The 12,416-nt window shown below is 50.2% G+C and overlaps 1 protein-coding gene and 1 pseudogene across 6 annotated transcripts in view; one reads left to right on the top strand and one right to left on the bottom strand.

The window, feature by feature from the left end:
• The window catches only part of DROSHA (drosha ribonuclease III), a 147,961-nt gene extending 135,787 nt beyond the window's left edge, over positions 1-12,174 (top strand). For all 6 annotated transcript variants that reach the window (XM_075540894.1, XM_075540898.1, XM_075540897.1 and 3 more), the window contains 6 exons: positions 107-248; positions 1,616-1,698; positions 1,790-1,893; positions 5,738-5,830; positions 6,644-6,690; positions 10,853-12,174. In XM_075540894.1, the coding sequence (XP_075397009.1) occupies positions 107-248; positions 1,616-1,698; positions 1,790-1,893; positions 5,738-5,830; positions 6,644-6,690; positions 10,853-10,983 (600 nt within the window). In that variant the 3' untranslated portion in view covers positions 10,984-12,174. The remainder of the gene's footprint in view (positions 1-106; positions 249-1,615; positions 1,699-1,789; positions 1,894-5,737; positions 5,831-6,643; positions 6,691-10,852) is intronic.
• Positions 9,124-9,566, bottom strand: LOC142440734 (cytochrome b5 pseudogene; annotated as a pseudogene).
• Positions 12,175-12,416: the final 242 nt, after the last annotated feature.

The raw sequence follows: 12,416 nt of genomic DNA, 5'->3' as shown, positions 1-12,416 counted from the left end.
TGAGAGATCCAACTTTGACCCCTGCTGGCCCTGCCAGGAGGCCGTCTCGGGCCAGCTGGGCCCAACAGTGACACTCTCTGAACTTACCTCCGTGTCTCCCACGCAGCTGCTGCGAAGCTCTCTGGTGAACAACAGGACCCAAGCCAAGGTGGCCGAGGAGCTCGGCATGCAGGAGTACGCCATCACCAACGACAAAACCAAGAGGCCCGTGGCCCTCAGGACCAAGACCTTGGCCGACCTTTTGGAATGTGAGTGCCCCCATTTCTCTGGCCCACAGAGTCGAGCTCGGAATCCGACTGACCCCCACTTCATTCTTCTCGTGACCCTCACGTTCTGCCCACAGAGACCTCTTTTCTCCTTGCATGTTTATGTATGCTTTCGCCAACGCTTGTTTGGAGAAGAATAACTTGGAATGTAGACATGTGAATCATGAACCCTAGATTCAGTCATGGGTTCGGTGGAAACCACCCCCACACCGTCATCCCACCCCAGCACCCAGCTCTGTTTGTGTAAAGCAGTCACAGAATGAATGGTCATTGTTCATAATTGCTTACGCCCAAGACCCTTCATATAGGTCACCGAAGAAAGATAGGTAATCTATTCACGAACTATTAAAGTCATTATCCATTGTTTGCAGAGAGCTCAAAGCACTGTGGACAAATGCCATTTTCAGTGTTTCTAAGTTGGTCTGAAAACCTCCTAAATCATCTTATTATAGCTAACTAAAGAATCCCATGACTTGTAAATAAACATGCCAGCCACCAGGCCTCGAACTCCCCCCTCTTTAGGAATGTCACGACACTATGTAGGAATATTAAGGGCTTCCCTCTGAATCAGCTCATTTACCCAACCTAAAGGCAGCCCAGCCAGCACTTGAAACAGGGTCTTTTGAACTAAAGATAGGAGTTTTTGAAAGAATAAGGTAAAAAAAAAATCATTAAGCTGCTAGATTATCTCTGGTTATTTACTTACTTGTTTATGTATATATTTTAACTCCAGGAAAGTTATTTTTATTCCTTCTTTAAAATAAAAACAAAACTGGCCACTTATTGAATGTTTGATGACTTCACCCTGGGGAGTCATCCTTGACTTACGCAGAGAAGACTCTGTTTTTGTCATGGTTCTTAAAGCCCTTCTCTGGTTGGGTGGGTTGGGCCTGTAGATCAGCGTGGAAGCCCCATTAAGGGATGACGTCCTCCAGACTGACGTTGAGGGCCAGTGCCACAAGGCCGTACCGTCCTGGAGCCTCGTTGGGCCTTCTGGTTGTCTGTGGGTTTGTTGATTTTAACACATGGCCGCTTTCTCTGCTCTTGGGCCATTTCCTTTTGCAAACTGTCTGTTCTGCCCTGGTTAGCGTAGTGGGTTACACATTGGGCTGCTACCTACAAGGCCAGCAGTTCGAAACCAGAAACAGCACTCTTTAAGGGAGAAAGATGGAACACCCAAGTCCCATGGAGAGTTACAGCCTCGGCCTCCCACAAGGGCAGTGCTACCCCGTCCTCACTGTGAGTCCAGCTTCACTCGATGGCAGGGCTTGGTTAAATGGCACTGCATCATGGTTTATGATAAAATGTTCTCTTTTTATCTCTTTCGCCCCTAACCCCCAACACAACAGCATTTATTGCGGCACTCTACATTGATAAGGATTTGGAGTATGTTCATACTTTCATGAATGTCTGCTTCTTCCCCCGGTTAAAAGTAAGTCCAGCTAGCTTGTGAATTGGTGGCCTGCTCTGTGGTCGGTGGCTTCAGGACGCATTACTGATCACCTTTTGGGGACTTCCTGCAGGAGTTCATTTTGAATCAGGACTGGAACGACCCCAAATCCCAGCTCCAGCAGTGCTGCCTGACACTTAGGACGGAAGGAAAGGAGCCGGACATCCCTCTGTACAAGTGAGTGCCCTCTGCCCACAGACAGCGGGCTCTACTGTCCTCCGCTACTTGTGCCTGGGAGAAGGACACGTTAAGATTTTGAGATCAAGATAGGAAGTTGGAACAAACTGATTTTATACAGACTTAAAAAAATTATTCTGGTGAAATCTATAAGACAACCTTTTTGCCATTTTGACTTTTTAACGTGTGTATTCAGTGCCCTGAGGGAGGCGTACCATGTGACTTGCATCTCTGTATTTGTCTTCTGCCTCTCTAACCTCCATCCCGGTGAGAAGGCTGGAGCAGAATCTGGTGTCTCTTCCTGCTCCTGGCCTCTGTCTCTGGTGCTTGCGAGATATGTTCCCTGGGGTGCTCAAGCAGCCCTGGGGTGCAACGTGTCAGGCTGCTAACCCTAAAGCTGGTCTTACAAACCCGCCAGCTGCTGCGCAGGAGAAAGATCCATGACCCCAATTCTACCTTACAAATCCGGCTGGACCAGAGCATGGACACTGGTGCAGATCAGAGCTGAAAACACAGGGAATCCAGGACAGATACACCAATAATGAAAATAGCAATACCAGGGTAGATAAGGGGAAGATGGAGGAGGAACGGGAAACCAATCATAATGATCAATATATAACTCCCTCCCAGGGGGACGAACAACAGAAAAGTGGGGGAAGGGGAGACATCAGTCAGTGTAAGACATGAAAAAATATATATATACGCAAACACACATATAAATTATCAAGGATTCATGAGGGGAGGGGTACGAGGGGAAAATGGACTGATACCCAGGGCTCCAGTAGAAAGAAAATGTTTTTAAAATGATGATGGCGACATATGTGCTGACACAGTGGATGGATTGTGATAAGAGCTGTACGAGCCCCCAATCTACTGATTTTTTAAAAAACAGATTCCCAGCCCCGGGTGCCCCCCCCCCCCCAGCCGTTCCCTGGGGTTGAACTGGGTCGCTGTGCATCGGAGCAGACTCGGCAGCAGAGCTTGGCTTGTTGGTTTCAGGTGGTCCCTGTAGGAAGGTGTGTTGCCGAAATGTCAGGGGTTTTCCTCTCCGCATCGGCACCAGTGACTGCCACTACTTTGGGTCTCTTCAGTGACAAGTCTCCATCTTCCGAGTGTAGTAACAGGCGGGTGTCACAGAAGGCCACTCCCCACGCCACGGAGCAGGCCTGGGTGCCGGCAGGAGGTCTGGTGCTGGCCTTGAGAGTGGGTCCCTGGAGACACTGGGCAATGGTTTTCAGACAGGCAGTCCAAAGCGGAAGGGTGATTAAAACGGACAGGTCACCTCCCCAGGTATTGTGTCTGGAGGTGTGACGTTAAATATGTTTGAACAATCTAATTTCGAGCCTGTAGACCTCTCGCCTGTGCACACACAGGGTTCAAACACACATCTGTGCGCGCTGGCCATCTGGAGCTCAGCGCCCCCGGTGGACTCCCTTGAATGACCAAATGCTGGAGGGAAACGCCAGCCAGCCAGCTGGGCATTTTAAGCCCGTTTTCATGTTTCCATTTAATCCTCAGGGCACTTTGTAGGCTCCCCTTCCCCCACTCCCAAAAGAGAAAACTAAGACCTAGACTGGCCCAAGCGAAGGTTCAGTCACCCCACAGCAAGCCATTACAAATGCCCCCAGGGGCCCGTCCTGCCTTTATTTCCTGGGGAAACCCAAATGCTTGGAAATGGCAGTTTAGTTCTAATAAGCATAATGACCCTCTAAATATGAGAGGATCAAAGTATTTCCTCATCAAGGGGGTAATTAAGGTTCAGTAAGTAAAGCAAGGGCAATCAACTTCCCTGATCACTACAATCAGTGCTCCCCAGCGAAGCCGGGGTCCTGGTTCCCCCCCACACACCCCACCATGTCCTTTCCAGACGCACAAAGGAAATGACTCTTCCCCTCCTCAAGTCCTGCAGATGAGCAGGCACCAGGAGCTTGCCCCTTTGTACCAAGATGCGGGGTGCTCCTGCATGCCCTTTAGATTTCTGTGAGGTCTCCATGTCCTCGCCTTGTCTCTGAGGCTGCTTTTCATTTCCCTTATGCACGGAGCTTTCAGTTTTCCTGCATCTGAAATCTGCACCTCATCCTTACGATCTCCAGGGCCCGGGGCGCTGCTTGGGGCACGTTAGTGCACTGGCGTGCCCTCAGATATTTCCGAAAGGAAATGCATGTTCTGATCGCTCAGTAAGATACCAGACTGCGCCTTAGAAACAGGCCCGCTGGAGGTGCACGACTCCAGAGGAGATTGTTTTCAGCTGTGATTAGTTAGCACCCAAACCAAAACCAAACAGAGCGCAGACCGCGACTGTTGACTCTCCACTGATAAGTGTGTCATTTTATGATCCTTGGAATATGCACACGTAGGACCTTCTAAACGTAGTTTTCACCTCCATGTTAGCCTTCAGACGTTCTTCATGTTGCTTTGGGCAAAGCAAGAAAAAAAAAATCCAACTGGAAAGTCTGAAGACGAATGCCCTGGGTCTGGTAGGGCTTGATCAAAGGCAATGTAGCCGAGAGGGATTACTAAAACCCAAATGAAGACTGAGCATGATAGTGGGACAAGAGGAAAGTAAAAGGAAATAGAGGAAAGAACTAGGAGGCAAAGGGCATTTATAGAGGCCTAAATACAGGCACGTACAGATGTAAATATATTTGTATATGATGATGGGGAAAAGATGTGCATATATTTATAGGTTTAATATTAAGGTAGCAGATGGACCTTGGGCCTCTACTCAAGTACTTCCTTAATGCAAGAACATTTTGTTCTATTAACCTGGCATTCCGTGATGATCACCTTCCCAACACAATTGCTGAAGACAAAAGTGGGTGTATAAGCAAATGTGGTGAAGAAAGCTGATAGTGCCCAGCTATCAAAAGATACAGCATCTGGGGTTTTCAAAGACTGAAGATAAATAAGCAGCCATCTAGCTGAGAAACAGCAAAGCCCACATGGAAGAAGCACACCAGCCTGTGTGATCATGAGTGAGGTGTCCATAAGATCAGGTATCAGGCATCAAAGACCCAGAATAAAAAATTCTTATAAGTGTAAATGGGGGGGAGGGATTTATAGAGTGGAGACCCAAAGCCCACCTGTAGGCAATTGGACATCCCCTTACAGAAGAGCCACCAGGAAGGATATGAGCCAGTCAGAGTATAGTATAACACCAATGAAATATACAACTTTCCTCAGGGTCTTTAATGTCGGTCCCACCCCCTCCACTATCATGACCCCAATTCTACCTTACAAATCTGTCTAGACCAGAGCATGTACCTGGGTACATATAAGAGCTGGAAACAGGGAATCCAGTACAGATAAACCCCTCAGGACCAATATTGAGAGTAGCCATACCAGGAGGGGAACAGAAAGGTGGGGGGAGAAAGGGGGAACAGATCACAATGATCTACATATAACCCCCTCCCAGGGGGATGGACAACAGAAAAGTGGATGAAGAGACACATTGGTCAGTGTAAGACGCGAAAAAATAATTATAATTTATCAAGGGTTCATGAGGGAGGGAGGGGGAGAGAGGGAGGGGGGAATATTAGACGCTGGATACCAAGGGCTCAATAGAAAGAAAATGTTTTGAAAATGATGATGGCAACAAATGTACAAATGTGCTTGACACACTGGATGGATTGTGCTAAGAGTTGTACGAGCCCCCAGTAAAATGAAGCTCCCTCCCTTTGCCTCGCCCTGCAGTTACACGTGTGTCCTGTTACCCTCCTGCCTCCTCCTCTTTGTCATTACCTTCATCTTCCGTCAGAGCAATCCGTGCCTGGGCTGTTGAGTCGGTCGTGTATCTGAGCAGCGTCCGAGGAATAACCCTTCAGTCCTTCCCTTTCCCTCGCAGGACGCTGCAGACCGTGGGGCCGTCCCACGCCCGAACCTACACGGTGGCTGTTTACTTCAAGGGAGAAAGAATAGGCTGCGGGAAAGGACCGAGGTATGAGACACCTGCGAATGAAGGCCCCGGGTGGCTGAGAGGCTCAAGCTCTGCAGTCGTTTGCTTTTTACCCTCAGCGTAGAGAATAAGTGAGGATAATGGGGTACTGCTCCTCTCGATGAATGTCCTCCCCAAGTCCCCGGCCCCACACAGTGAGTGCCTATCTTGAGAAAGCCCCGGTACCTGGTGCACAGGTAAGCGCTGTCCGATTTCACTTGTCCACCAGAGTGCCAGGAATGTGAGCCTTCAACAGGACGCGTGCAGTGTGCCCTGGGCCGACCTCTGATCCCCAGCTGCAGCTCACTCCAGTGTGGTGGAAACATCTCATGCAGGACGCGTTCTCTGCGTCCTCACCTTGCCCTCTAGACCTTAGTCTGAAAAGCGATTTGAAATCTAGGTGTGCATTCAAAAAGCTCATGCAAAAATGCCATTACCTTCTCATTGCATTTTTCTGTCGGTTCTGTGGAGCCCCTCCCGTGGGTGTGCGTGTGTGCACACTTTATTCTTTGCCTCCTTAAACTTTGCACTGAGGAGGCTACTCGGACTTCAGTGAGACCCGGTGTAAATGGAAGGCACTTTATTGCAATATTAAAAGTGGAACGAAACCTTCACTAGGCTTTGAGCAAATAAATGCAAGCTCTCCGTGCACCCTAGATGTTCCGTCTGTGCGTGCGATGGAGTCGTGACAGGAAGCAGGGAAAACTGTATACCCTAAACACGACAATCAACCAGAATGTTTGTAGCCACACCTCATATTTTGGGGGGAAATATTTAGATTAAAGTGCAGCTTATCTTTTTCTTTTTTTCAAATAGCATTCAGCAAGCAGAAATGGGAGCTGCAATGGACGCACTGGAAAAATGTAAGCCCATCTCTGTTTCTATAATTATGTGTTTCTAATGTAGCATGTGTTTTATGGGATGAAAATGAGGAAGTAGAAAAAATGGTGAGTACTGATAATGTGTTTTCTTCTTAATTATTCTCCACATGCCAGTATGTATGTATGTATGGGTGTGTGTGTGTGTATATATATATATGTATATGTATATTTGCATAAAGCCCTACTTCCACCCCAGGTAGCCCACAGCAGCCCATGGGACCTTGCGTGTTTCCCCTCTCCCCGAGACCTTTACGCAGGAAGCCGCCGCCTTTTTCTTTCCTTCTTTTTTGGGGAGCCTTGTGATATTTACATACGCCTGTGCTTGTTGTCTGCTCAGTAGTACACCCACCCACTCCTCGCTTCCCAGCCATCGCATCGCCCAGCAGTGTGCATTTATAACAATAGGGAAACATCCCACGCAGCTGTTTTGCTCATTAATGACGCAGGCTTTGCAGTAGTGACCAGCGCTGCAGTGTGAAGGGAACGGTAATGCTGGCGGTGAGGGGTGTGAAGGTGAAGCTATGTGACTCCTTGGCGGGGCCACGATTCTCAGGGGTCTGGCTGCCAGGTAATGATGTAGCTTGCCCCTTATTCCACCATGAGGTCATCTTCCGTTTTGTAATCTAATGTGATCGTTCCCCATTTTAGCTTAACACCAGGTGCACATGGTGACCTAGTCTCGGGGACCCAGCCATGTCAGCCAGTGGGAAGTGGGTGTATCTCATACCCGTCTCCTGCCAGTCACTTGGAATCGTTTTCAACCTATTCTTTGTAATGGCTACTAATGAGGTGTGTTATGGATATGTTATCTTGTTCTCAGCTCTCTTTGTGATTGGTAGACACTTTCGCTTCTGGCTTGTGGTCACTGTAGGAAAGAAACATGTACATATTGAAGCATTTAGTTCTCTGGGATGAATCCCCAAGACTTACAGTTGAATTGAAGAGAGTCAAATGAGATCATCGCTAAGATAGAGAGGGGAGGTCATAGTCTTTTGTCAGTTGAGGGGTTAAGCGCGGTAGGAATCCTCCCCTGCACTACAGCACCCGGAGGCAACACCTGACAGTGCGGTTGTATCGGGTGCTTCAGACAGGCAGCCTCAGCCGAGTGTGGAAGCCGAGTGTGAAGAGGCCCCGGGGTCCCGGGCTTGGGAGAGGTCCCAGGGGAGGCGAGGGGGCCCGTAGCCAAGTGGAAATCAGCAGGCGTCCCCTCTCTAGACAGCACTAGAGCAGGCAGCAACGGCGAGCTCTGGGCCCTGGCAGGACCAGCAGCCCGCTGTCCACCGCAGCCTGCCGCTGCCAGGCCCAGCGTCCACAGACGCCCCTCGGGGAGTCTGACGTTCACTCCTGGGGACGTTCCCACCCATTTGCTGTCAAAGCACCATCACACTCCGAAATAGAAGGGAGGCGTCATTTTCCGCTTAGGAAATTGTGAACGCCTCTCTTCGTGCGTGCGTGTGTGTTTTAAAGTGGCCGTCTGTGAATGGCTGAAAGAGGTCTCCAAAGGCCCTTCACAGGGTGGAAGATGCTGCAGGTGTCACTGTGCTGGACCCAGTGGCCGTGTGGCTCAGGTCCTCACAGGGCTTCATACCCTTTGCACCGGAGATTGCGTTTTTTATGAATTATACCTCGACATGACATGGGAGACCGAGGATTACAGACCCTGATGATCGTGGCATTATTTCTAATAGCGGGGCGGGGGGGGGAGATTAACAATCTGCATGTTTAATCGCACTGAACAAAACTCACCAGCCCACCAAGCCTGTTGCTATGGAGTGGCTCTAAAGCACCGTGGCCCCAGAGGTCAGCATGGAGCCGCCCGCTCGGGGTCCCAGGCTGTAATCTGCGCAGAAGCACCCTGCCGGTGCATTTTTGCCCCAGAGCCACTGGCGGCTCACACTGCTGAGCACTCAGCCACTGCGCCACCAAGGCTCCAATTAAGTACATGGTGGTCTAGCCAGGCCGAGACGGAGCCCCGGTAGCTTAGCAATTGCACACTGGGTTGGTAAAACCAGAGTCAGCAGTTCCACACGACCAGCTGCTCCTTGGGACGAAGACGAGGCTTTCTACTTCCACAAAGAGTGACCAGTCTCCGAGACTTACCCTCTTCTCCAGGGTCGCTCTGAGTTGGGATACGCTCAGAGGCAGTGAGGTTGGGGTGTTTTGAGGCCAGGCGATGGTAAACTCTGAGTACAAATGGCCAGATAGGAAATATTTTCGTCTTTGTAGGCGACTTGTGTCCAACTGCCCTTGTAGTGTGGGGCAGCCACAGGCAACCTGTAAATGCACAGGGCTGCCTGCCTTCCAGTCGGCCGTGTACATGGCGTCCAGTCGAGGGCCGGCTGTAGCCAGCGGCCCGGGTTTCCCCACTCAAACTGAACCTCAGGCCGCCCTGGGTCGCAGCCATGAAAGTGTGCTGGCTTCTCAGCCTGTCCCGTGGTGGGCGTCCGAGGGTGTCGCTAGTCTTCTGCTGTGTAATAGCAGTACATCAGGGCCACCATCAGGGCAGAGATGGCGGGGATCACCCAGTTGGTCCACCAACTGGATTCGGAGTCGACAGTGGTGATGAGACTCTGGATGCATCTCCCAATGATGTATTCTTTGGACATTTCTCTAGCATCGGTAGAATGCCCAACATCCTCGAAATTCTCAGTAGCATCATCGCCAGCTTGATCCTATAAGACTTCTTCTCCACCAGGATGCTCCTCCAGGAACTTGGTCAGGTCGTAGACTTTGTGGTGCAGGATGAGCCAGGTGCTCTTGCTGTGGTTGTGCTTCTGGATCTCCTCCAGGGTGTAGTACGTCACGGACTTCTGCGACACCTCGGCCATCTCGGAACCGCCAGCCCACCACAATGCACACTCTGGCGTCCTGCACGAACGGCGGGATTTTTTCTTTTCTTACGAACTCAATTCTATAGTAGAATCTCTTAGGGAAGTCAGGGGTCACTTTGTAGAAACTTGCTTTAAAACGAACTTTTGCCTGATTTTTATTATTGTTTTTCTTTGCAAGTACTGGAGGCCTCTGCGCTGCACAATGTATAAAGAGCCAACAGAGCATTAGTTAGGGGAGAGGACTCTACTGCTTCATTTCTAAATTGTAGGTCACTTTGTTTCACTTGTTCAAAATCAATCCCCCAGTCTTAGCTACACAAGCTTTGCTGGCCGCCCTGCCCCTTCTCCGTGCTGGGCTGAGGAAGGGCCATGCTTCTAGAAAGGGCAAGAAGACAAGCATTCAGTCACAGGCTCTAAGGGATCCACGTTATCATGCTGACCACAGAGTCAGGCGAACTTGCTCTCCTCCCAACGTGCCATTCTCCCCACCCTCCAGTCGCCGTCTCGGGGCCATGCTTCTGTGTGAGAGTCCCTTACCTCTGAGAGAGAACACGGTTTGTTTGTGCCCCCTGAATTATCGGGGTCTGTTTGTAGTCCTCACTCCTGCTGGCACCCCTCTATGGCCCCTAGAGCTTGAATGGCGCCCAAGTGAGAAGCAGAGAATGCTAGTGCTGGGCTTCCGTCCTTACTCCCGGCGCCACCAACTTCACCCCACAAGTGAGCGGGGAACTGAGAGGTGTCTCGATCTGAGCCAAGCACCGTCATAGCATCAGCTGGAGCTTAAAGTGTAATTCTGGTCCGCCCCGTGGCTCTCGCAACCAAGTGAAAGTGTTCTGCTTGCGTGGGCTGTTGTGGATCTAGTTCCCCGTAAACCTGACAACCAGAATTAGCCAAAGTCGGCGACTGACTTACACGTCCTCTTACTTGCCTGATGTTTTCAAAAACTCTGCAGCTCCCTTTGGCCGTCTCCTTTACGCTTTTCCTGAAGCCGCCGCCTTGCTTGGGGGATGTGGCTGGCGCCCTCACCTGTCTGGGGCCTTGGATGTCGGGCTCCCAGCAGGTCCTGCAGCCTAGGATCCAGGGGCCCGATCCAGAACTCCCCAGTGTTTCCCAAGGCCGGCAGAATTAAGGGGACAAAAAGATGTGCCCCCACCCCCGCCCCCACCCCACCCCCGCCTCTTGCTTACAAAACCCAACTTCTGCAAACATTTCAGACAAGCACATGTTTGTACGTGTATATGTTTAATCCTCGGCTTTTTTTCCCCACTAGTGGCTACCCTTCATTAAATATAAAATCTCTCTCCTTGTGTCAGATAACTTTCCCCAGATGGCTCATCAGAAGCGGTTCATTGAACGGAAATACAGACAAGAGCTAAAGGAAATGAGGTGGGAAAGAGAACATCAAGAGAGGGAACCGGATGAGGCCGAGGACTTCAAGAAATGAAGACGGCCCGGCAGCGGGCCGCGCTCCCTGGCCTCAGCACCGTGATGGCTGCCTGTTGAGCCTGGCGGGTTTTCCTCCGCACGTGTGACCCTGGAATAAGCGCCAAGGCCTGGCTGGCGTGGTCTGTCTAATGCTCAGTTTCCAACAGGTTGGTCTTCCTGAGAAAACATTGCGTATCTGTCATTCAACTTCACCCTGGCGGGTGCCCCTCTTCCCTCTGAGTTCGCTCCTTCCACGAACAGCTTAAGAAAACAGCTTCTGTATGGAATAGATGGTTTTTCTTTTCTTTGTATTCCCCTCCTTATCATGTCCTACTGTGACCTCAGATTCCTGCCCGGTCAGGGACGCATTCATGTCACTACACAGTTCAAAGAGCAGCCCTGGTGGCGTGGCGGTTGTGTGTTGGGCTGCTAACCAAAGATCAGCAGTTCGAACCCACCAGCCTGCCAGCAGGCACAGCAGAAAGCATCCTACTCCTGTGAAGAGTCAGTCTCAGAAACCCACAGGGGCCGTTCTACCCTGTCTTACAGGGTCGCTATGAGTCGGAATCGACTCAGTGTCAGTGAGCTTGGGGAAAAAACTTGTTTGAGATCTTTCACGATACTCTATCAGATAGAGAGCTGTGCTTTTTGGAACCTCTGATTATGAACTAGTTCTCGTTTTTAGCTTTTCTATGAATTGTGCCTCACGTCGTCTGCTGCAGATAATGGAATTGCCCTCTGAGTGCAGCGGGCCTGCATAGAATGAATCACTGTAAAACTCAGGCCCGTCCATTCTTGGAGCGCCGAGAGTCGGCCACGCGTGCTTCTAGGTCAGAGGACACTAAACCGGGCTGTCTCCCTGGGGCCAGGGCCCCTCTGGCGGTGCTTGCACACGGCCTACAGGGCACCTCCTGGAATTGTGTTCAAGTCTGCTTGTGAAGTCGGGGAGGAGGGGGCTCGGGAAGAGTCTCAGGGTCATAGCATCCATCCTGCTTCTCAGAGCGACCCCTGCCCTAAAAGGCTAGCATGACATTAAAAGACATGACGTTTTTAAAATGGTTTTTAAAACTGAACATGGCTGTTTGATTGCTTTTTTAAAAAAGTTTTATTGGCATATAATTCACGATGTATTACAATTCAATGGTTTAAATATATTAAAAAGAGTTGTGCAAGACTGCTTTCTTTAATAAAGGCAAAACTTCTTTTTGAATTCCAATGTGTTTTCATTTATTATTTCAAATACATAGTGCCCATTGGATAGAGGTACTACTGTAGACCCGGGGGCTGCTGCAGTGAGCCCCCCCATGAGAAAGCTCCCCGCCCCTGGGAGCTACCCACGACCAGCAAGCAAACCATGGTGCAAGGTTTGGGGGGCAGGGGGTAGGGGCAGAGTCCAGCAAAAACTGAAGCTGGGAGGTAGACAGCATGTCTGACTTACATAACTGATTCATA

The sequence above is a fragment of the Tenrec ecaudatus genome, chromosome 2, assembly GCF_050624435.1.
Source record: "Tenrec ecaudatus isolate mTenEca1 chromosome 2, mTenEca1.hap1, whole genome shotgun sequence".
Classification (NCBI taxonomy): Eukaryota; Metazoa; Chordata; class Mammalia; order Afrosoricida; family Tenrecidae; genus Tenrec; species Tenrec ecaudatus.
The sequence above is the reverse complement of the archived record's forward strand: the minus strand, read 5'-3'. Positions and strand labels throughout refer to the sequence as shown.